The 21057-nt window shown below is 43.4% G+C and overlaps 1 protein-coding gene across 1 annotated transcript in view; it reads right to left on the bottom strand.

Annotated features, from left to right (window-relative positions):
- PHKG2 (phosphorylase kinase catalytic subunit gamma 2) overlaps window positions 1-21057 on the bottom strand; it is a 100654-nt gene that overhangs the window by 74369 nt on the left and 5228 nt on the right. Inside the window, exons 2-3 of the mRNA XM_078652852.1 lie at window positions 18072-18669; window positions 17241-17416 (exon numbers count right to left, since the gene is read on the bottom strand). Coding sequence (XP_078508978.1) covers window positions 17241-17416; window positions 18072-18166 — 271 coding nt within the window. The 5' untranslated portion in view covers window positions 18167-18669. The remainder of the gene's footprint in view (window positions 1-17240; window positions 17417-18071; window positions 18670-21057) is intronic.

The raw sequence follows: 21057 nt of genomic DNA, 5'->3' as shown, positions 1-21057 counted from the left end.
GGCCTAATTTGATCAGGGATCCAAGATATTCTGTGAGAAGAGATGCAATACTGTGTAACGTAAAACGTCAGCAAAAGGAGTAGCTCTAGAAATAATGATATGGACAGGACAGAGAGATCAATAATAACTGGATTTAGAAGCAGAAGACTATCCTGAGGGTTCTGGACGAGTTTGTTCAGAGGAAATATGGGAAGGAGGGGGCAAGCCACGAGATAAGAATACAGTTCACATTTAAAGAAAATTCAGAAGAACCAAACCTTGCGCCGGGAAGTACTGAGCAGAAACAATTTTGCCACTATAGTTAAATATCTGCATTTATGAACCTTGGATAATAAATTGTTTCCCTTTTGTAGATTTAATAGAAATTTGCCCCGCTTACAGCAGATAGAGTAAATTCAAATAGATATAAAAAGAAAGATGTGCGAGTAAAAAGGTAATTAATCTAGGAAACTAGTAGAGACAGCAGTTTTTGGTGCTAAAATAGACATTGGCCAACAGCTAGGAAGGGAGGGTTTCCGTTGCAGACACATTACATCAATAATTTAATTTAATGATCATCATCTGGTATGTCAACAATTTTCCTTACATCTTTCTACAGTTATTATTTCTAAAATGATGATAATCTGTACACTCTGGTCTAGAACTGGGTTTAAATAATTAATAAAGCATTTTAAAAAATATTGTGTTCATCTTTTGGAGAAAAGGGCTTCAGAACTCACTAATAAATGAAATCCTGACATTCTTCAATAGGAATGATCATTATCCCACACATGTTAACTGCTTCATATCTATGCTTGCCAGGTGGTTGTGAAAATCTGACTGGGTCATATTTACCACAGAACTTGCAAAAACGTGTATGAGCCAATTTGGGTCAAAACACATGTTCTGCAGTGGTCCATTATTTTCTTGAACATCGGATCTTCGAAAACTACATTCGATGAGGGAAGGAATTCAAAATTAGGATATTTTCTATTTATCACTAGCCCAGCTTAATCTAGGATGAATCCATTTACAAAATGAATAGCTTTGAAGGGGTGCTTATGAAAATAATAGACATTTATTCCTCCCCCCTAAAAAAAAGATGAGTTTGGTTTCTCTGATATGATAGAAATTTAAATCTTGAAGACTGAAGCTAGAATAATGAGCCGTTTATGCTATTTTGGATAAATGCATTTTCCTCAAATCTTCTAAGATAGTAGGTTAGCTGTCCCATCATCTGCAAAATCTCTGCTTTCCAGCACAACTGGAGGAAGGTAAGAATTTTAAAAGCTAATGACTGTTTGCTGTTACATTGTTCAAAACACCTATTTTACTCACTTGTTAATAAAATCCTTATCGGTTTCTAAAGTAGAGAACGGACTGGGCGTTGGTATTTTTGAGCGCTATTTACTGTGTCACACTGAATCTGACTTTCAAATCCCCTCTGCGACAAGTAAACCTTGACTGCTCAGCCTTGCCGGCCTATAGTGCCTTCAGGGAGCATCTTGGATATTCATCTGGCTCACAAACACCAGTGGTAAACAAAATTGCCTATGGGAGATACTGATCATTAAACACTGACTGCCCAATTAGCACCAGAAAAGCTCACTACCAGCTACCCAAGTCCTTCATGAGGTGCAATTTATAAACGGAGTCCAAAGGGACTCTATCATTCACCAGTGAACTACACATACCAATCCCCCACAAATGTCCCAAACATGATAAAGACAAGAGACTTGGTGAAACTTTTCCAATGGGAGTGCCAGTAGGTGGACTTCCACAAAGGAACAGGTAAAAAGATCTGTGCGCAGGAAGTAGGACACCGGCATCACTGCTAGAAAAGGGGTGCACTTTGGGTGCCTCCCCCCTTATGTTAGAGCACACCTTCGGCATCATCAAAATGAAAATAAAAATTGAGCACCTCGTATGTGATTCAAATTGTAAAAAAAAAAAAAAAAAATCACTGAACGAACACCACTGGACAGACCACAGAAAAGTATTACATGGCAGTAAGACTCCGCTTTCCAAAGCTATGCAGGGGGCTTTGGACTCTACAATTGCTGCTAAATACAATCAACAGGCCGATATTCCAATTGAAGGCAAAGAGAAAAGGATGAATTACGCAGGCAGACATGTCCATGCACCACCAAACATAGCCCTTGCAACCCCTTTCAGGCTTTCTTAACCAGGTGGCCATACTTAGTCTCTGCTCCTCAGGTGCATTTGAGGAGGACACCCAGCAACGGTGTTTGGGGATCCCAGGTACATCAACAACGTCCTTCGCCATAGTCCTTCCTGCCCCACCCATATGCTGGAGGTTGCTGCACCAAAATGTTAAGGCGGCCTGGGAAAATAGCCATCTGAAACTGGTGCGGTGATGTGGCCCGCAGGACCAGCCACCTGGGTCTGGCCTGGTGATGCGCTGGCCAAGTGATGCACTGGTGAGGTAAAGGAGATATAGCGTCAAAGCAAAGGATCAGAGAAAAGTAAACAGGGCATGGAGGCATGAGTTAAGAAGGGGAGGTAAAAGGGTGGTAGGAGCCTGGGAGAAAAAAAATTGAATGGAACTGGGATGATCTGAATGGCGAGCAGAAAAGCTACCAGATTCACCGTTCTCCTGGACTGGGGGAGGAATCTGAGACCTGTAATTTGAATATGCTAGTGTTTCAAGTTCATGTTAAATTGAAAGCAGAAGATTCCCTTCTTTGAAATCCACTGTGCACTGTTATCCTAGTATTCAGGCATTCACAGAGCACATTAAATAGTCCAACATTTGTGCACTGAAGCAAATAAAAAAGTGTGGCTTGGTTCTAGTGGCAATGTGAGCCTGAGACACGTCTCGGCATACCCATCACAAAAAGTAATGCTTTGGATGCTTGAATTAATCTCAGCCACTGGTAATTACTTTAGGCTGCACCCCAGACTATTTCCTTTTTGCCCATAGGACTGCCTCAGAATATACACGCCCATATTCAAATCAGCCTTGATCCTGCTTCAACAGAAACACACCAGACCAGACCGAACTGCCAAGTCAGGTCCTCTCTGAACCAGAAAACAAGCAACCAAAGACTGGTTCTGCACTAGTTGGGGATTTTCAGACCGGTACGGCTAGGTTCCACTGGCAAAGTGAGCAGGGGGCTCACATCTGGGCATAACCGTCGCACTTAAAGCATTGCAGTAAAGAAAACAAAAAAGTGATTGGTGGGATGCTTGAATTCCTTAATTATAGCATTCCATTATTCACCTTGTTGTGGTTACAGCTGATGCACAAGGTGCAACAGGTTTGCCCATACATGGGCTCCATGTTCACTGATGACACAGGACTCAAGCTATGCCTCACTGATGAGAACTAGAGAAGTCGAAAACGGTTTGGGGTTGGTTGTTGTCCCATCTGGAAAGGATCATGCCGAACGGTTCAGGACAGACTGTTCCCATGAGGAGCAGGGTGGGGTACGGATTTGAGTAACATGGGCCTTTGTCTAGAGTGGTAGGGCCGGTATAAAATGACCGATGGACTCGAATGCGGCCTGAGCGATGACCAGTGGCTGAAATTATTCAAGCATTCTATCCATCACTTTGTTGATGCAGATGGAACATTCCTGTGAGGCACCCCCATTCTGACCTGTACCTCATACTTATGCCCAGAAAAGAGACGTTAAGAGAGCTTCACTTGCACAAAACATCCTAATCTAGAGACATTTAGAGGGCTCCTACGGGGCACCTCTGTACAGACTTGTACCATGCACTGTTATCCCAGTAGAGGGAGCGTTCTATGCTTGTAAGAACTCCGTGAACCATAAACTCTGCAGGTTACAAGTTCTATGCTAAATCTTAATAGGACAGCTCTGAAGGTTCCGTGTCAGCTACAGTGTGAAAGGTCTATGCTACAAAAAGAGTAAACAGCTTTCTGGTTATTACACCTGCTGCTGGGTTATGCGCATAACCTGCGTAATGTCAATAAGACAGTATGTTGGTTTAATGCAACTGCAGCGGATATTGAAGTGTAACCTCATGTACGCATTTTACAGATGCCAGTAAGATTACTAAACAAGTGTATGTGCCCACTACAAAGATGTGTATGCCACCAGCTGGTGACAGGGCCCAATGCCAGTAAAATGGCTCCGGGGATTTGTCTGCTTACAGCAGAGACGTGTTACGTGCAGGACACGACTTCCCAACAGGACAGCTGAGGAAGTTGTTTTGCCTATTTCAAGCATCAGTTTACACTGCTGGTGACAGCTTCAAATCCCTGTAGGACCACAAGAGTGTTGGGAGTGTGTGGCTACTGTATGGATCTTCAAGTTATCTGCCGGTCGCAAATTCAAATTCCAGTTTAAAAACTCTGTGGCTTATAATGATGAGGTTTGTGTGCACTGCTCATCACAGGTCTGATGCCCGCAGGATCCACTTATACTTGTACCCTTTTGATAACAAAAACATAGGAATTTGGATGTGGTAATATTCCTCTCCGTGTAGCAGTGTGCCAATTCCCTCAGTGCAACACTCTCTTCTATGTATCTTTGGATGGCAAGCCCTGCTGGATATACACACCTCTGCACATTGTGCCTTCATCCCCTTTAAAGTATATTACCAGGTGATAGTCTGGGCTAGTAGATGTAGTTATTAAGACCGAATACAACATGAACGTCACATGTTCAAAAATTGTTTGAAGGTTGATAAAACAAGTACCAACTACACTGAGGGTATAACGCCTATTATTTGCAGTGCTGCATTAAATGTAAGACTGTAATAACCCCACAACTCTCTAAAAGTATACTCTGCAGACAACCAGTTCTATTGAAAGAGTAGATGCTTACTATACTGTTCCTTTCCTTTAGGTATTCAGCCAGAGAGATGTTGGTGACACATAGAAACAAGCTGCTTTCCCTGCCAGAAGCCCTTGAAGCAAAGATTGCCTGTTTTTGGTTTACTCCTGCCTCTTATGTTTTCGTGGAAAGGGCATGTTTGGCAATAACAAGGCTCTGCGTTCAGTCAACCAAAAGGAAAAGACACAGGCAGATTGTATCTTCTGGGGTTTTACTTTCTGACCTCCCGGTTTTGAATCCGTTTATGCTGGCTTAGTGTCTCTGCACACTTTCTCACTGCTGAGCAGTGTGAAAGTGCAAGTGCTCTTGTTGTAAATTGTGTTATGGAATGGCGTTTCCATGGTTGGCATATTTGATTTACTTGTCAGTCCCTGGTAAAGTGCACTGAGTGTGCCAGTGCCTGTAAGTCAAATGCCGCTAGTGGCCTGCAGCACTGGATTGTGCCACCCACCCAAGCAGCCTGTAAATGTAACTCTGGCCGGCCACTGCAGAGCCTGTGTGCAGTCTGGGACTGCCATGGCAACTTGGCAAGTGCACACACATGCCAGTCCCTAACCTTCCCTTTTCTTAAAGGTCAGTCACCCCTAAGGTAGGCCCAAGGTACCCCTGTGGGTAGGGTGCAGTGTATGTGAAAAGGTAGGACATGCCCTGGTGTGTGTGGGGTGTCCCGATAGTGAATTACTGCCAATTTCGTTTTTCACTACTGCAAGGCTACCTGTTCCCATAGGACAGAATGTGGAGTTTGTTTATAATATCTTATAAACATAACTGATCCTGGGAACAAAGTAGAGAGATAAAGTTTAGTATGCCTGAACTCAGAATCTAAAGATGCATATTTTAGTGAAGGTGATTTTTACATTCTTTGTTTGAAAATACCACTTTTTAGAAAGTAGGTATTTTCTTGCTCAGCCATCAGTAGGCCTCTGCTGGGTTTTGTGGATTGGCTCTCTGGGTTTTGGATGACAGGGGCTGGAGAGGAACAGTGGCTCCAGAGAGTCTAGATGTGTCAGGGAAGGGCTGAATAAACCTGGGCTGAATTTAGAGTAGGGGGGGGGTGAAGATTTCCTTTCACCTGAATGGGCCTGGTCTGCCCCTGACAATGCTGTCTCCACCTCCTTCCAGGAAGCTGCACCAGAGAGGACAGAACTGGTTCTGACTGGGCACATATACTCTACCGCCTGAGAGGAAAAAGGATTTTGGGCTATAAAAAGTGGGGCCCAACCCCCTAAACTTTAGAACTCGAAGGAATCAAGGAACCTGCCAAGAAGAAGAGCTGCCAGGAGGAGAACTGACCCTTTGCTGTGTTATTGCTTTGTTGGGTTGGCCTGCAGTTACTGCTTCTGGCTTGAGCAGTGAAAGGACTGGACTGAACTTTCTTTACTTGTGCTGAGTATCTCCAAGGGCCTGAAACCGAGTTGGCCTCCTGTTCTGAGGTCTCAGGGACTGCAAAGACTTTATCAGCCTCTGGGTAACGCTTCTGGAACCGTTGTTTCAGTTGCCACAGAGAAGGGAACCGCAACCGGCTCCGTCGCTGGCTCTGTGTCCTGACGGCACAGCAGACAGCACCGTCTGCATCTCGCACTGCAACCCCGGTCTCACCGGCGAGGACGACCGCCGCCACAGAGTCGCTGCTTGCACCGTGACCTGTGGGCACCGCAGCCTGCACCGCCTCCACATTCTTGTCTCACAATTGCTGTAGCTGCTGCTGATTCGACACCCGTGACCAAATCGTGGTTGGGGGCACCGCTCGTAAAGTTTCACGATGCACCGCCTTATCCCACATAGCCGTCTGGGTTAACCGACCCCAGTTCCCGCTAACTGGCTCTGTCGCTTGCACCACAACCTGCTAGCAACACATCGAGCACTGTCTCGCCCTGCACCGTAAGCCTTGGTCTCACCAATGCAGTCTGGACGATCGTCACCAAGCCGCTGCCTCCACCGCATTGAGAAGACACTGCGCCCTGCACCGCTTCCATTTTGCAATGCAACTGCGACGGATGCCACGACCGGCTCGCACCTCCGTGTAAGCCACAATGAGAAAGGTACTGTTATACCGAGTCTATTCATGCTTTTGCTGGCCCGTATCGACGCAGTCGGCCACAATTTTTAGACTCTGTTGTTATCAGCATCGCGGTAGCCCCGGACGGAGATACTGACTCGTACAAACTGTGTTTTTAAGGTATTTCTGCAGTTTAGAAGACATCTTGCAAAGTATCTATATTTCAAGTACTGTATTGTGGGTTCTTTATTGTTTTAGGTCTTGTTTAGAGTAAATAAAAATATTGGATGTTTTTCTAAACTGGTGTTGTGTCCTTTTGTAGTGCTTTCACTGTGTTACTGTTGGTTATGTGCATATGCTTTACACACTGCCTCCAAGATAAGTCTGACTGCTCGTGCCAAGCTACCAAGGGGGTGAGCAGGGGTTATTTTAGGAGTGGAACTCCCTTACGTTGGCTAGAAGGAAGGGTCCCTACTTGGACATGGTGCAAACCATTGCCAACTAGAGACTCCCATTTCCAACATTGGTTGTCAGAGGTGAGGATAGGACTTGTGTTTGCACTGGACTTACAGTGATTGGTGTTCATTACTACCATATTGCAGACCATCACGTACCAAATACTGGTTCTCTTTCTTTTTTGGGCCTATTATTTGATCTTGCCAGTTTTATCTGAGAACTTGAACTTGCTACTTCATCATGCCTGAATCAAGAGCATCATCTGCTGAATCTTTGGAAATGGTCTTTGAGGAGGATAGGTTGGAATCCTACAATGTTAAAGAATTGAAGGCTATTAGCAAAAACCTAAAGGTCCAAGTCGGAGGCCTCACCAGGAAGGAGGCGCTTTCACCGAGTTACTTTTGGCTACACTGTCTCTAAGATAAGCCTGACTGCTCGTGCCACGCTACCAAGGGGTTGAGCAGGGGTTATTTTAGGAGTGTAACTTCCTTACCCTGACTAGAAGAAAGGGTCCCTACTTTGAAAAGGTGCAAACCATTGCCAACTAGAGACCCCATTTCTAACACAACCTATACAATAGCACTCTAAGGCCCGCCTTTGACAACATTCTTTGCTAACATTTCATACCCGACTCCAACTGGCAGCTATATATATATATATATATATATATATATATATATATATATATATATATATATATATATATATATAAAAAACATTCACTCTACTCATGGAATGCAGAACATCTCAATTACTATTAACAAGCATCATTATCTGCACCACTGTACTTGACACTGCTAAAGCAAACTAGCTTCCTAGTCTCATCTCTTCTTAGCACTCATTAGTGCTCACATGCCTTTTGCCTAGTCAGGACAATCAACTCCCTGCCCTCTTTTCTCCACACAACCACTTCTCAATCAAGCCGTGCTGCATAAAGTCTGGCCTCTCACTACTGCTCTCAACTTTCAGAAATGTACACCTGCCACTCCTCCCTGCTTCCTTCACAATTCTCTAGCAACTTTCACAACCTACACTTGCTCTGCCCACATCACATCTTTCCTATCCACAAGCTCTTCAGAAGGCATTCCCATACTCAAACCTGCCACCCCACATTGTGCAAAGGTATCCCCCCTTTTGCCCCTAACCATCAAACATCTGGCCTTCACTTCACGAGTCTTTGCCATCTTGACCACTCATTCCAACCATTCTTTTTTCTCTAGGACCTATCCTAGCCTGCCATTATTAAAAGACTGGAACACCTGGCACAGCATAGGCTCAACACTACCCCCTAAATGTTTCTAAATGCATTGTATTCAACAGAAACTGTTCTCATTAATGCGGCAAGCATCCCCATCACAAACTTCACTACTCCATTGATGTTCTTCTAACCCTCTGCAGATTTTGATAGCGTTGATAATGCCTCTCTACTTACATCACTGGTTAGATCTCCTCTAACCTTCAAAACTGATCATATTAAGTCTTCAGGAGACAGACTCCAAACTCTCACAATAGTCTCATTAGAACAGCTTTGAGTCACTTGTACTTCAAATTTCAGGAGATGAGCATCTAATGTGATGGATGTTGTTATATTACAATAGAGTCGACAATGTTGGTCCCGCGAGGTAACATTAGGTCAAACCCCTTCACAGATAGTTTTGTAAGACTAACTTTCAAATACAAAGCTTGAGTTTCGTGCGGCACAAATCTTGGACAAAGTCCATGCATGTGCAGCAGGTAGCATTCATAATCGGCTACTGTTCTGGGAGTTACTTTTTAGCAATGTCTTCTAGCGTTTCAGAATTGTATTTCATCCTTCCCAACACGCCTACCTCAAGGAACTAAACTCCAAGGCGACCACCTCCCAGCACTTTAAAAAGATCTAAAAAGGATCAGCTTTCTCACGTTTGTACACTTACCTAATTTTACATAAAACATATACATAATCGGTAGCATTAAAATGTACTACAGAGCCTTGAACTTTTGGTTTAAGATTTAGCTTGAAGTGTAATATGCTACATTATTCCTTCATTCTGGTTTGTAAGTGCTCTAGTTTATAAAGTCTGTGTGCATGATGCTCCCACGAGAAACGCAAATATTCTGCGCCCAAAAAAAGGTATGCATCCCGCTACTCCGGGTGAAAAGGTCTCAATTCTCAGCTTCAGTTTCAACCTGTGATTAACCTTTCAGATAACATTTACAGCTTAAGCGTCTTAACTATGTCCGATTGAACAATACACAAGATGAACCCCGAACAGTATGCAAACAGCTAATGCAAATTGAAAGTATCTTCAGCCATACTACTGTTTTGCCTCGAGAACGGCAAACCCTTGCTTCTAGAACAAAAATGATCTGTACTTAAATAATTTACCATATTACCTCATTTGTCTGGTTTAAAATAAAAAACCTCCTTTTGCAGTATTGTCTGCTTTTGACCGGTTTTGTGCCAGGTGGGCCTTTAATGCCAGAATCTTTCCTCTGTGACAATACGGTTTACCCTGGTAGGGTCTTCCCTCTTTTCTCAATGGTAAATCTCAATATGAAGAATCTGAACTAAGTAATGCGACAACCATTATTCCATAGTCAACTCGTCTTCCATTTGTGGGAATCATGACCAAAAAGGGCTGTCGAGAGATGCTCCATGGCTCAGCCTCAGACTATAATTACAGCCCCAGTACCCCCGAGCTTGGAACCTAAATCTACACCTTTAAGTTTGTTGGTGTGGACATCAGTTTGGGTGGCTGTTTTTTTATTACACAGGCTGTTACTACTTTTCAAACTGAAACCTCACCCGCTGGGGCTTTAGATCAGAGTTTTCTGATCTAAAACTCAAACTTAAGGCCACTTATAAAGGCTCCCAGACATATCCCAGCAGAAAACTTCAAATTTCCAACGCTACTTTTTTTATGCCTGCCAACTTGTCCAATGACTTAGACTTCATTAGCGTAACACTGTAATAAAACCAAAGAGTTCCATAAGTCCTCCAAGTACTCCCGCAGCAGGTCATAGGCAAGATGACCAATGCTATTTTTTATTAATCCAGCATAGTGTTTAAATACGATAAAAATGTTTGGGTTTGTAAATTTCACCAGATAGTGCTAGCACTTTCCGATTTTATTTCTATATCATAATTTTAAAAGCGCTTTTGATTTAGCGACAAATAAAATTACTATTCTTCTTTGAAGATATAGCAACAGCAAAACATGGTGTCTCTTGTGTATTAATACCTATTCAAATAGCACCAAACAAGCGACTCAACTTTTTCATAGAGCGGAGGAATTCCTCCCCTAAACTGAGAAACCTCACCTAAATGTGGCATTTTATTTCTTTTTTGTATAATGTTGGATGTAATCTTAAGTTAAAATTGAAATACTGATATATATATACACACACATTAAAAAATTATGTTTAAAAAAGAGCAAAAGCAGAACGGTCAAGAAGGTAAGCAACAGGTTAATATTGTCACGCAAGATTTGGCGAAATCATTATCCAACTTCTTTTCTGAAAAGCAGAAAAGACTTCAAACAAAATATTTCTTGAAATGTTTGCTTTTAAGGAGTTCCTGAATCAGACAATATCTTCCTCTAGTCTTGTTAGGGATCCAGGGTGCTCCACAGTTTAGACTAGCATTCCCAGAGAATAGCCCCCATTTTCTGGGGAGAATGCAGCTCCACAAAGCAAAAGAGGCAAGAGTAGAAAGAAAGAGCAAGAAACTCTAAACTGAGTCGACACCTGAACAAAACAGATGAACGTTCAGGTATTTCCCGAAGTAACTCTGGAAATAAGTAAGCTGAAAGGCCACAGAGATCTCATTCTGAAGACAGAGTCCCAGCACATGCTAAGCCCTCCCACCACATCTAGCTCTTTCAAAGTTTGGAATCTGAAGTAAGTTTCAAGAGCTGAACCGTAAAACTCTAACTGGAGCACTATCTACCAGCAGCTCAGAAAGAAGGGTCAGTCTGCATTTGTAGTAGGCCCTGTGTCAGTAGAAGGACTGTCCTGCCTCAAGGATGCGAGTCAATTGCTGATTGGCCATTCTTGACCAATGGCAATAGTTTTAATTTTTTGTGGTATGTGCATGAATGCAGCACTGGGAGGCCACGGTTAATGGCATTATCGCAGTCCTTTTGGAAAAGTAAGAAAGATCCTACCACCAAAGAGTGGCTAGGAGAGGGCCATGAAAGACTGTGGAAGGGGTATGTGGTCCAGCTGGAGGCTCTTCAACCATTGAAAATAACCTCATTTGTATCCTCCATTTATCTTTAAAAAATATATAGTTGGCATCTACTCACGAATGGCACCATACAAGGCTCTGGCGGACTCATGCAATTGTCAGAGTCCTGGTTCAACCTTTGCAGCAGTGTGGGTCGTCAACATATGACAATAATTTAAAGATGAATGAGCGGCCCAACTTACCCTGTGGTGACCCACACAGGTTAAAGAGGATGGGTGAGATGATTCGTCCTTAAGGCACTCAGAATACCACAGAATGGAAGGCCAGGAGGAAGCTAAAAAACAGTAAAGAGCTGGACCCACAAAAATTACTGCATAGAGATGACCGAACAAGATTGATTCATCGATTGTAACAAAAGCAATCAACATGTTTAGCAGCCACAGGCAAGTCTGGAGAACCACATTTCGGGTTATTTGAAACTCATCCAAAGAGTCCAGGACCAAATGCGTTCTCACCCTCTGTTTAAAGTCCACAGAGACCACACTGATGAAAGATAATGGTCATCGGACTAGCAGAATGCAAGATTGGAGATAATACCTGTAGGAGATAAAAACAGTAAGGGGTCCTCAGTAGAGCCAGATTTCAGTCCTGCTATTGAGTGACTGATCTCTGAATGCAATATGGAGAAAGCATTTGCAAATAAGTCAGACCTTTGTTGCGATTGGCCTTGTGCACAATGAAGCGCATCGAATGTAGCATTAAAAAAAGAGCCAGTGGAGCGTTTTAAAAATTGGATTAAGCATGAACATACTTTTTAAGTTAAGCATTTCTTGGAGGCCTAATTTTGGATACATCCCAGTCTACAATCTAGAAACTAGAGGGAATAAATACATTTTTTCAGTGCAATCAAAAGGGAGGTTTACAGTACAATTTTAACCTAAATTGTCTCACGAGTCATATGCTCCAAAGAAACGTTCATAATACATTCCTATAATTTCATTGTGCGTCAATTAAGCCTGGCCCTCCAAAGAGGTGGTGGGCTTTCCCCATACCAAAAAAAAAGCTTACAAAAATTGGTAGCAAAATGTTACACTTTTTAGGTATTACAGACCTTTCTAAAGTGTAAGATATGCAATTTTACATGACCTGCTCTTTCCTAATATATATACAACATCTTTCTGCACTTCTGCATCTTCAGATTAATGCCTGGCTGGACCCGTTTTGGTTGGAAAGATGCTACTGATATTACAGGGAAAGGACGGGTGGGGACAGCACACTCAAAGGCAAGTGCACAGGATTGGATTATTCAGACAAAAATCTCTCTGACTTCGTAGAAGTACATGTACAGACTGATCCTATGTGTTGTCTTTTACTTTGCCAATTAGTACATTACAGGGACACAGTATCAGTAAAACATATGACAAACGTTCAACCGGTAAAACCTTAAACACAAGAGGGCAGTTACAGACAGTCATTTATGCCAGCGTGGAAGCTCAAAATAATCCAAGCTAATTTGACTCCGCTGAACACCAGAATTATAGTTTTTAGGAACGTGCAGTACAACAATTAGAAAACCAACTAATGAATTGTGCTGTTCACACTACTGAAAATCGTGGGAGTAGCTGTAAGTCAAATTGGGGTGCCAATCTGTCAGCTGTTTGGCGGTCTGTACATGGGCAAGAATAAGTGAACTACACAAGCTGTGCGCCTGAACTTTTCCAAACAGTTTACTGAAATACTAAAACCAACGGTCATCCTTTGGTACTTACTCTGAAGAAGAAATTGACAGACTACTCAGCACCCTGAAACCATCCAATCACCTCAATGACCCTCTTCCTGCTAACGCTGTAAAAGACTTCACCCCTTTGCTCCTCCCACTCTGGACTAAAATTATCAATAGCTCACTTCAACAAGGAACCATCCCTGACTCCCTCAAAGTTGGACAAGTTACACCTTTACTAAAGAAACCAACAGCCGACCCCACTGATCTAAACAACTACCGTCCTATTACCAACATTCCCACTCTCGCCAAACTGTTGGAAAAATGCGTTCAACTACAATTCAGGGATGTGGAATTCCTATAGCCCGACGCCCAGGACATATTGTTTGGGGTCAAGGGCAACAAGTTTGAATGTGTATGTTGTCCTTGGGACAAGTAGGCCTAATCCCCTGCAGCACTAACCCTTTGGCTGCCAGTTTGCAGTATCACATTATGGATCAGGGAAGGGCACTGTCTGCAGTTACGTTAATATTTGTGTGCATATGTTAATGCTGTTCAATCTTGTGTTTATGGTTCATTAATTGAAAGCCTTTATTATTAAGGTGAGCGCTGTGAGTAAATGTAAGTTCTGACTGCACTACTGACAGTGGTTCCAGTATAAAAATGTGTACACACGGTTTCAAAGTTTAGCAATATGATGCTATGCATTATGCCCACAGAATGCTTTCTAATTAGATGCAAATATTTGCAGAAGCTTGAAAGCAAGATTAATGATTCTTTGCTTTCAACATAAAATGTTCCTAAAAAATGAAAGTAGGAGTTTGTTTTTGCTAAACTACTGTAAAATTTCAGGTACTGTTTCTTTGCAGCGTCATTTAGTAAAATGTGTTGATGCATGCTAGCATTTCCCAAAAAATATTCTTATTGAGAAATCAGTGTAACCAGTTTTAATAAGATTATGGGAAACATACAAATAAACAAGCATTGGCAAAGCCAGTAGGTCTGAAATGGGCGGTCAGCTTTTTAGTTTTGGCATTGCACGACTTGTTTTGGCATTAGTTACTGGCACGGAACAAAACTAAGAGAAGAGATTAGAGAATTTTAATAAAAACAAAGGGTCATGGTTAACGCCAGACCAAATTTGGGGCCCAATTATTAAAGAAAGTCTCAAAAGTGCACCCTTGTTATATGTCCTTGCATTAAGTGCAGCTATATGACTTTCGTGATATGAACCCTGGCATAATCAGAGAGGCTATACAAGAGCTCTTATATAATGAGATTGCTGCCATAATCTGTCGCCACACTGCATGGCAACAAAGAGACAAGTGGATTTTCTTACAGGACAAGTAGATTTATGAAGCAACCTGCCCCATGGACAAGTAGATATTTTAATAAATTCCACACCCCTGACAATTGACAAAGCACATAGAACAGTTTGATCTCCTCAACCCTCATCAATCAGGCTTCAGAGCAGGGCACATTACCGAAACTGCTATGACTCGCATAATTGACGACGCCCTCCAAATTTTAGATCAAAATGATACCTGCCTCCTCATCCTTCTTGATCTCTCCTCAGCATTCGACACTGTGAAACATGAGAACTTACTCGAACTCCTAAACACAAGAATGGGTCTTTCTGGGACTGTTCTTCAATGGTTCACCTCCTTTCTACACAACAGGTCTCAGAAATTCAAGAGCAACAACCGGATGTCCTCTCCAGTACCTGTATCGTTAGGTGTCCCTCAAGGATCCTGCCTATCCCCTACTTTGTTCAACCTAGTTATGGAACCTCTCACCGCATTGCTACAAGCATCCAATGTACACTTTCACATGTACGCCGATGACACTCAACTATATCTCAAACTACAATCACCCAAAGACATTATGCATCTGAACTCAACAATCAGAAGCACACAATCCTGGCTGGCCGATAACCACCTCAAACTCAATGCTATGAAAACTGAGTTCCTTCTGATCTCACCTCCCGCGAAAATCTCTACCACTCAAACCTGGCTTAAACACCTAACTGCACTCAATGTCCAACCGACCATAGTTGATTCAGCAAAATCTTTAGGCATAACACTTGACGCCAATCTCAATATGCAGCGGCATATAAGCAAGGCAACTAAGGGAGTGAACTTCCAAATAAATACCTTGAGAAAACTTAAACCCTTCCTCCCAGCCGAGGACTTCCAAACTGCAGTACAAGCACTAATCATCCCTCGCATAGACTACGGCAGCATCGCCCTCTGCGGGCTCCCCCTAACCACAACTGCACCCCTAAGAGCTTCACTTAACGCGGCAGCGAGACTCATCACTGGATCAAAAAAACACTCACATATCTCCCCGGACTTTAAATCCCTGAATTGGCTGCCTTTTGAAGCCAGAATACATCTGAAAATTGCCTGCTTGACGCACAAAGCTATACACCTGAACTCACCCGGCTACCTCACTCAGAAGCTGACAATTTCCGGCGGCTCCAGAACCAACAGAAGTACAAACAATCTTCTGCTGAAGCCTCGAAGATTCCAGAAGGAAAGAACTTACAAACACTCCTTCTCAGGAATGGCGCCCAGGATCTGGAACTCACTCCCTCCTGAAACCAGGCTCATCCCCTCCACTTTTCTTTTTAAGAAGGAAGTTAAAGCTATCCTCATGGCTAAATACACTTGAACTACTACTTCTGATCTTCTAAGACTGTGCGTCGATCTGTATTACTTATTTGATCCCTTGCACATGTGTTTTACTTATATTATCGACCCTACCCGATTGCTCATGCTCCCTCCTATTTGCACTACTTGCATTGACGACCTACCTTCCTAACTATGCTCCCTCGTGTACCCACCCTACCCCTTCCCCCCTTGCCTATGTAAAGAGCTCTGTTATCTGCAAAGATCTTGTTCGCGCAATATAAAACTTTCAAAATAAATAAATAAATAAATAAAACCTATTGCCCAGTAGGCTTTCTTCGCAGGCTCATACCAGGCACTGAACAAGTTGTTACCAATTTCCCCATTTACTACTGAACCAGCATAGTTTGTGCAAATAACAGGAACAGCTTCAGGACATACACTAAGGGGCCCATTAGTATGGCGGGCAGATTGCCCCTGCCAGGCTGGCGGTAGCCACCGCCAGCCTGGCGGGGGCAATCCGCCCGCTATCCTCACCAGAATGACCCCCCGCCATATTAGCATGGCTAGGGGATCAGCGGCGGACGGAAAGACCGTCCGCCGCTTTTCCGCCCCGGTCGCAAGCGAAAAGGTCTAATAAGGTGGCGGTGTAGCCATATTAGCATGGGCTTGCAGAGATGCCTTTCCGTGGCGGCATCGCGGTCTTCACTTTGGGGGCCCCCTGGGAGCCCCTAGAGTGAAGGAGAGGTGGGAGGTGCACACGGGGGGTACCTGTGGTACCCCCCAGCATTTGCATACACAAAGCAGCAGGCACCGCGCGGAGCTTGCCGCTTTGTGTATGCAAATGCCTACAAGCATTTTTAGCATTGTGGCAGGCGGTGCTGAGAGCACCGCCCGCCACAATGTTAAAAATGGAGGATGCGCTCGCCACAGTGGCGGGCGCATCCTAATACCCGCCACGGGACCCCTGACCTTATGGCGGGCGGTCCCTCCACACGACAGAATGACGGGCGGACAAAGTCCGCCCGTCATCCTAATGGGCCTCTAAGTATCTGAGGAGAAAAGTGGGATGGGGGGATTTTTTTCACACTCATTTTAAATAGGTCATCAACAACCTATTGGTTGTGAATTTTTTTGTTTTTTGAATGGTAATTATCTTCACTAAGAGTTGGACCCCACTTGGTTTGTGCTTTGTGGTATGTATAAGTCTAGGTCAAAAGAAAGCAATGGATTGGATGGACAGAAATGGATATTTCCTTGCCAATCTTTGACCATTATAAATGAAAAGAGAAGTATTAGGATGTGAAAGAAAATAAACAAAAGAAAAAGATAGGGACAAAGATCAAAAGAGATAAGGCAAAGAGCGAAAAAATAAAATGCTGGAAAAAGAGGAAAAAGGAAGCGTGTGAGAGTTTAAAAGCTCAGGAGAGCAGACACTGTCTATGGAGGGTGCTCTTACTGATATACGGATGTCCAGCCACCTTGCGGAGGATGTCGATTTCCTTCACCGTGGACTGCCGGACCTCCTCCAACTGTTGAGAGGTCATGCGCTCTGGCGTGATCTCAATAATCTTCACTGCATACTCCTTGCCTGTCTGTTTGTGGATGCACCGACGGACAGTACTGCTGACACCCCTGGGGAAAGTGTTTGAAAGCAACACTAGGTGAAGTTCTTACAGAAAAGTACTAAAAGAGAAGGCATATTTGTCTTAGATGTTAAGGCATTAGAAGAACAAACAAAATTAGAGAGAGGAAAATGGAAAGAGGCAGAGAACAGATGAGCGAGGAAAGGAGTACAAGGAAAAATCAACAGCAGAAAAAGTAGGTGACAGAAAGAAGAGAAGGAAAAGAAAAAAAAAAAAGGAATAGAAGGGAAAGCCAAAGGGAAGACTGAGGGGGAAGCGGATAAGAAATGTAAGGAAAGGGCCACGAAAGGAAGAAAAGACAACTAAGTAGAAGGGAGGAGGAAAAAAAACAGAGGGAAAGGGGAAAAAATTGTAAGGCACAAGAAATGTAAGAGAAAAATAGTAACAGAAAAAGGAGAGGAAAAAATAAAGTGGATACCAGAACTAAAACGTGAGGCAGAGAGGGGTAAAAAAAAATATATATTTGTAATTAAAAACAGAGGAAGAAAAGAAAAAGACAAGCATTGCAGAGGATACAAAATAGAGAGGAGTAAAAGATAGACAGTAAAATGATCTAAGAAAGATCACATGAGAGGAGCATAATAAAGATATAAAGAAAGGAGAAGGGAATGATTTGAGAGAGTGGGAGACACTGATCACCGTACCTGCCAATAATATCCTTGGGGTCATACTTCTGGTAAAATTCTTTGGCTCCAACCCAGTCAGGGAGCTCGTCATCGAGCCCCACGTCGCGCGTCATTATGCTGCTTTCTCGTTTAGATTTTCTTTTGATGTTTAGCCTCCCCAGTCAGAGGCCCTTCCTGGTGGCACTTTCACGAATCACTAGCTTTCTTAAGTGTGTCTCTGCACTCCGAGTGGTATTTATTTGGTTGTTCTAGGTCCCATTCGCAGATTCTTCTCAAATTCCCTATTTGTAATCTGTGGCGTTTGTGTCTTTAGTCATAACCAGTCATGTTTCTCGTGTCTTTGTTGCTTTTCTCGTGTCTTTACTCATGCCAGTGATGTTCCTTTACCTCATGAGTTACTATTTCATTCTTAAGTCTGTCTACTCACCCCAAGTACCTTGCTCAAGTTTAATGTGGAGGGCTCTTATGTGATACTCGGCCTACCATCATAGTGTCCGCTGCGTCCATCTGTTCACCCTTAGGGTGTATGTGTACTTTAACTGCAAGCAGGAACCTCAATTCCAGTGATCCGAGTCCATGCTGCGATCACCTTCTGCTGCAATGGGCTTAAGGTTACCTAGAAAAAGAGAGCAGAGAGTGATATAAAACTGTTAGTCTCCAAATCTGAAAGCTCTTTATAAAATTGAGGAAATATACTACGCTGAAATCATTTAAGACTAAACTGAGTTTAGCACCAGCCAGAGATTTACGAGGTTCTTTGGCGAGTGCTATAATCAAGGGACAAGAAGGAGAGACATGTGTCAGGGATGGGGGGGGGGGGGGGGGGGGGGGGGAATGAGTTTGATGTCATGGCCCAGTCATTAAGTCCAGGTCCATCCAAATTTGTATTTCTCGTTAGTAAGCCACTGTCAGTAAATAATTTCATAGGTTCTAGGCCCCAACCCTTTTTGACAGTCCTGTGCATCATGTGGTGTGCAAGTCTGTTCAAAAACTCACTTTCTGTAAGTATGAATATCAACTGAGCCACAGATTGGCTAGACCCGACTACAACGTGACCGCATTTGGAGAGTTGCGTGCCACTATTTTGAAGCGAGAGACAAAGGGTAAGTCACTGCCATGTGTCCTGAGAAACTGTGTAACCAGACCAACAATATGGTACTGGAACAGCCTAGCCCAACAAAGCAAGAGGCTGCAGCAGTATGCTACAATCCATACAGAAACCTGGCACCAAAGCAGGAACCCAATGGCCCTCTGACAACATCACAAGGTACCTCCTGCTCTAAGTGTTATCCCACCAACCCTGTTGCTCCATATCATAACTGCAAGTGTTATGTTCAAGGCCCTGCAACTCCATCCCATGGGCCAAACGCAGAGTCTCTTAGACAGTTCCACCAATCTTGCAGGTTTTTAAACAGCTCTGTCCCTTGAGGCATGCAGCACGGTGTCATGGGACGTGCAGCTCCATCCCAGGGGCCCTACAGTACCATTAAATCAACTGTGATGTATATCTGAGTGTATTCCACTCCTTACAACAGGCTTGGTCATGCCTGTAATGTAAACCTTGCAAAAAACAAAGTTGATGGACAGAATGTAGAACAATGTCATACATTCACCCCAGTACAATGATCTGGGCCTAAATCCATCGTTTTTTTGCACTCCACACCACCCTGGGTTAGACACTGGCTATATGCAAATCAGCTCTGACCCTGTGCCTCATGGGAACAGTCCAGTCCGAACTACCAAGCCATGTCTTTCCCAGACCGGAATCAAGCATCCAAGGACCGGTTTCTGGCTATCAGCCTTCATCAGCCTGGATAGCTTGACTCCAGTGGTGTGGAGAGCCTGGGACTCACGTCTGAGCACACCCATACCTGCCGTTTTGTTCCTATGACATCTGTCAAAGCTGCTGTTTTGGCAGACCATAAGACTGGATTATGGCAGAGCATCAAAGCCAAGGTTAACCACCTTCATAGAGAGGCAAAATGTGTGCAAGTGAAATAACGTTCAGTTGCATAGGAGTGGCACAGGCAGGCATATTTACTCTGCCCACAGCCTGAAAGTAATCCACTGTGTAAGAGGATGAGGCACCCTGTAACTCTATGAACATGGGCCGAAAGATGGTTTGGCAACACGTTTTCGGACTGCCTTAATGTAACTGAAAGACTTTCACCGTGATATGTTATGATTCACTGGGTAATGAATAACAAAATAACAATAGAGTTGATAACCTCCTGACTTCTTTTCCCTAAAGTGAAGGCTCTGTATAGATACTGGCACTGAACAGTAATTAACATTTTAGAAAGTAAAAAGCTTTGCAAATGCTATTTTTTAGCTTGTGGGGGCAGTTGAGGTCTGTTCCCGGCCCTTAAGCTGCATCCCCAAAAACAAACCCCATACTTTTTAAGGCAATCTACTCTGTCCAACGACCAACCCAGCTGCTCCTGACCATCTCAGACACGAAAAATATGAGAACATTAAAGGCAAATTATGCAGAACTCTCTGTGGATACATGTAGCAATTTATTTCAAAATGTTTTTATTGAAATTTTCTCAGAGAGTGTAACAAAAGCATTACATATATAACATTTCATATCATCCGCCCAGGTAAACAGTTTGTTCTTAAACCGTTAACCGCGGCGGTAATTCCAAAGCGGTGCGGGCGTTTCCTTGCGCGGGCGGTGCCGTGTCGGCCGTTGGACGTGCGCAGCACTACGAAGGTAAGGCTCGCCACGGCCAACGGCAGCATGTAACGGGTTAAAAGCTACAGTTTGCCCCACAATGCCAAGCGAATGAATTTTAATATATGGCACAGTTTCAACAGGACATGTTGCATTCCCGATAATGCGAACTAATAACCATCTACCCCCCCAAGAGAGTAACAGGAAAAGGAAACTTAATTATACCTAAGAAAAAAAGGAAAAAGGAATAAATCATGGTGCAAATGATGAGAGAAGCGAAATGAGCGTGAGGGTTGGGGAATCGAAGACTCCGCCCCGATGTTCAGC

This window comes from Lissotriton helveticus, chromosome 7 (assembly GCF_964261635.1).
Source record: "Lissotriton helveticus chromosome 7, aLisHel1.1, whole genome shotgun sequence".
Classification (NCBI taxonomy): Eukaryota; Metazoa; Chordata; class Amphibia; order Caudata; family Salamandridae; genus Lissotriton; species Lissotriton helveticus.
This window is presented reverse-complemented; position numbering and strand designations above follow the sequence as displayed.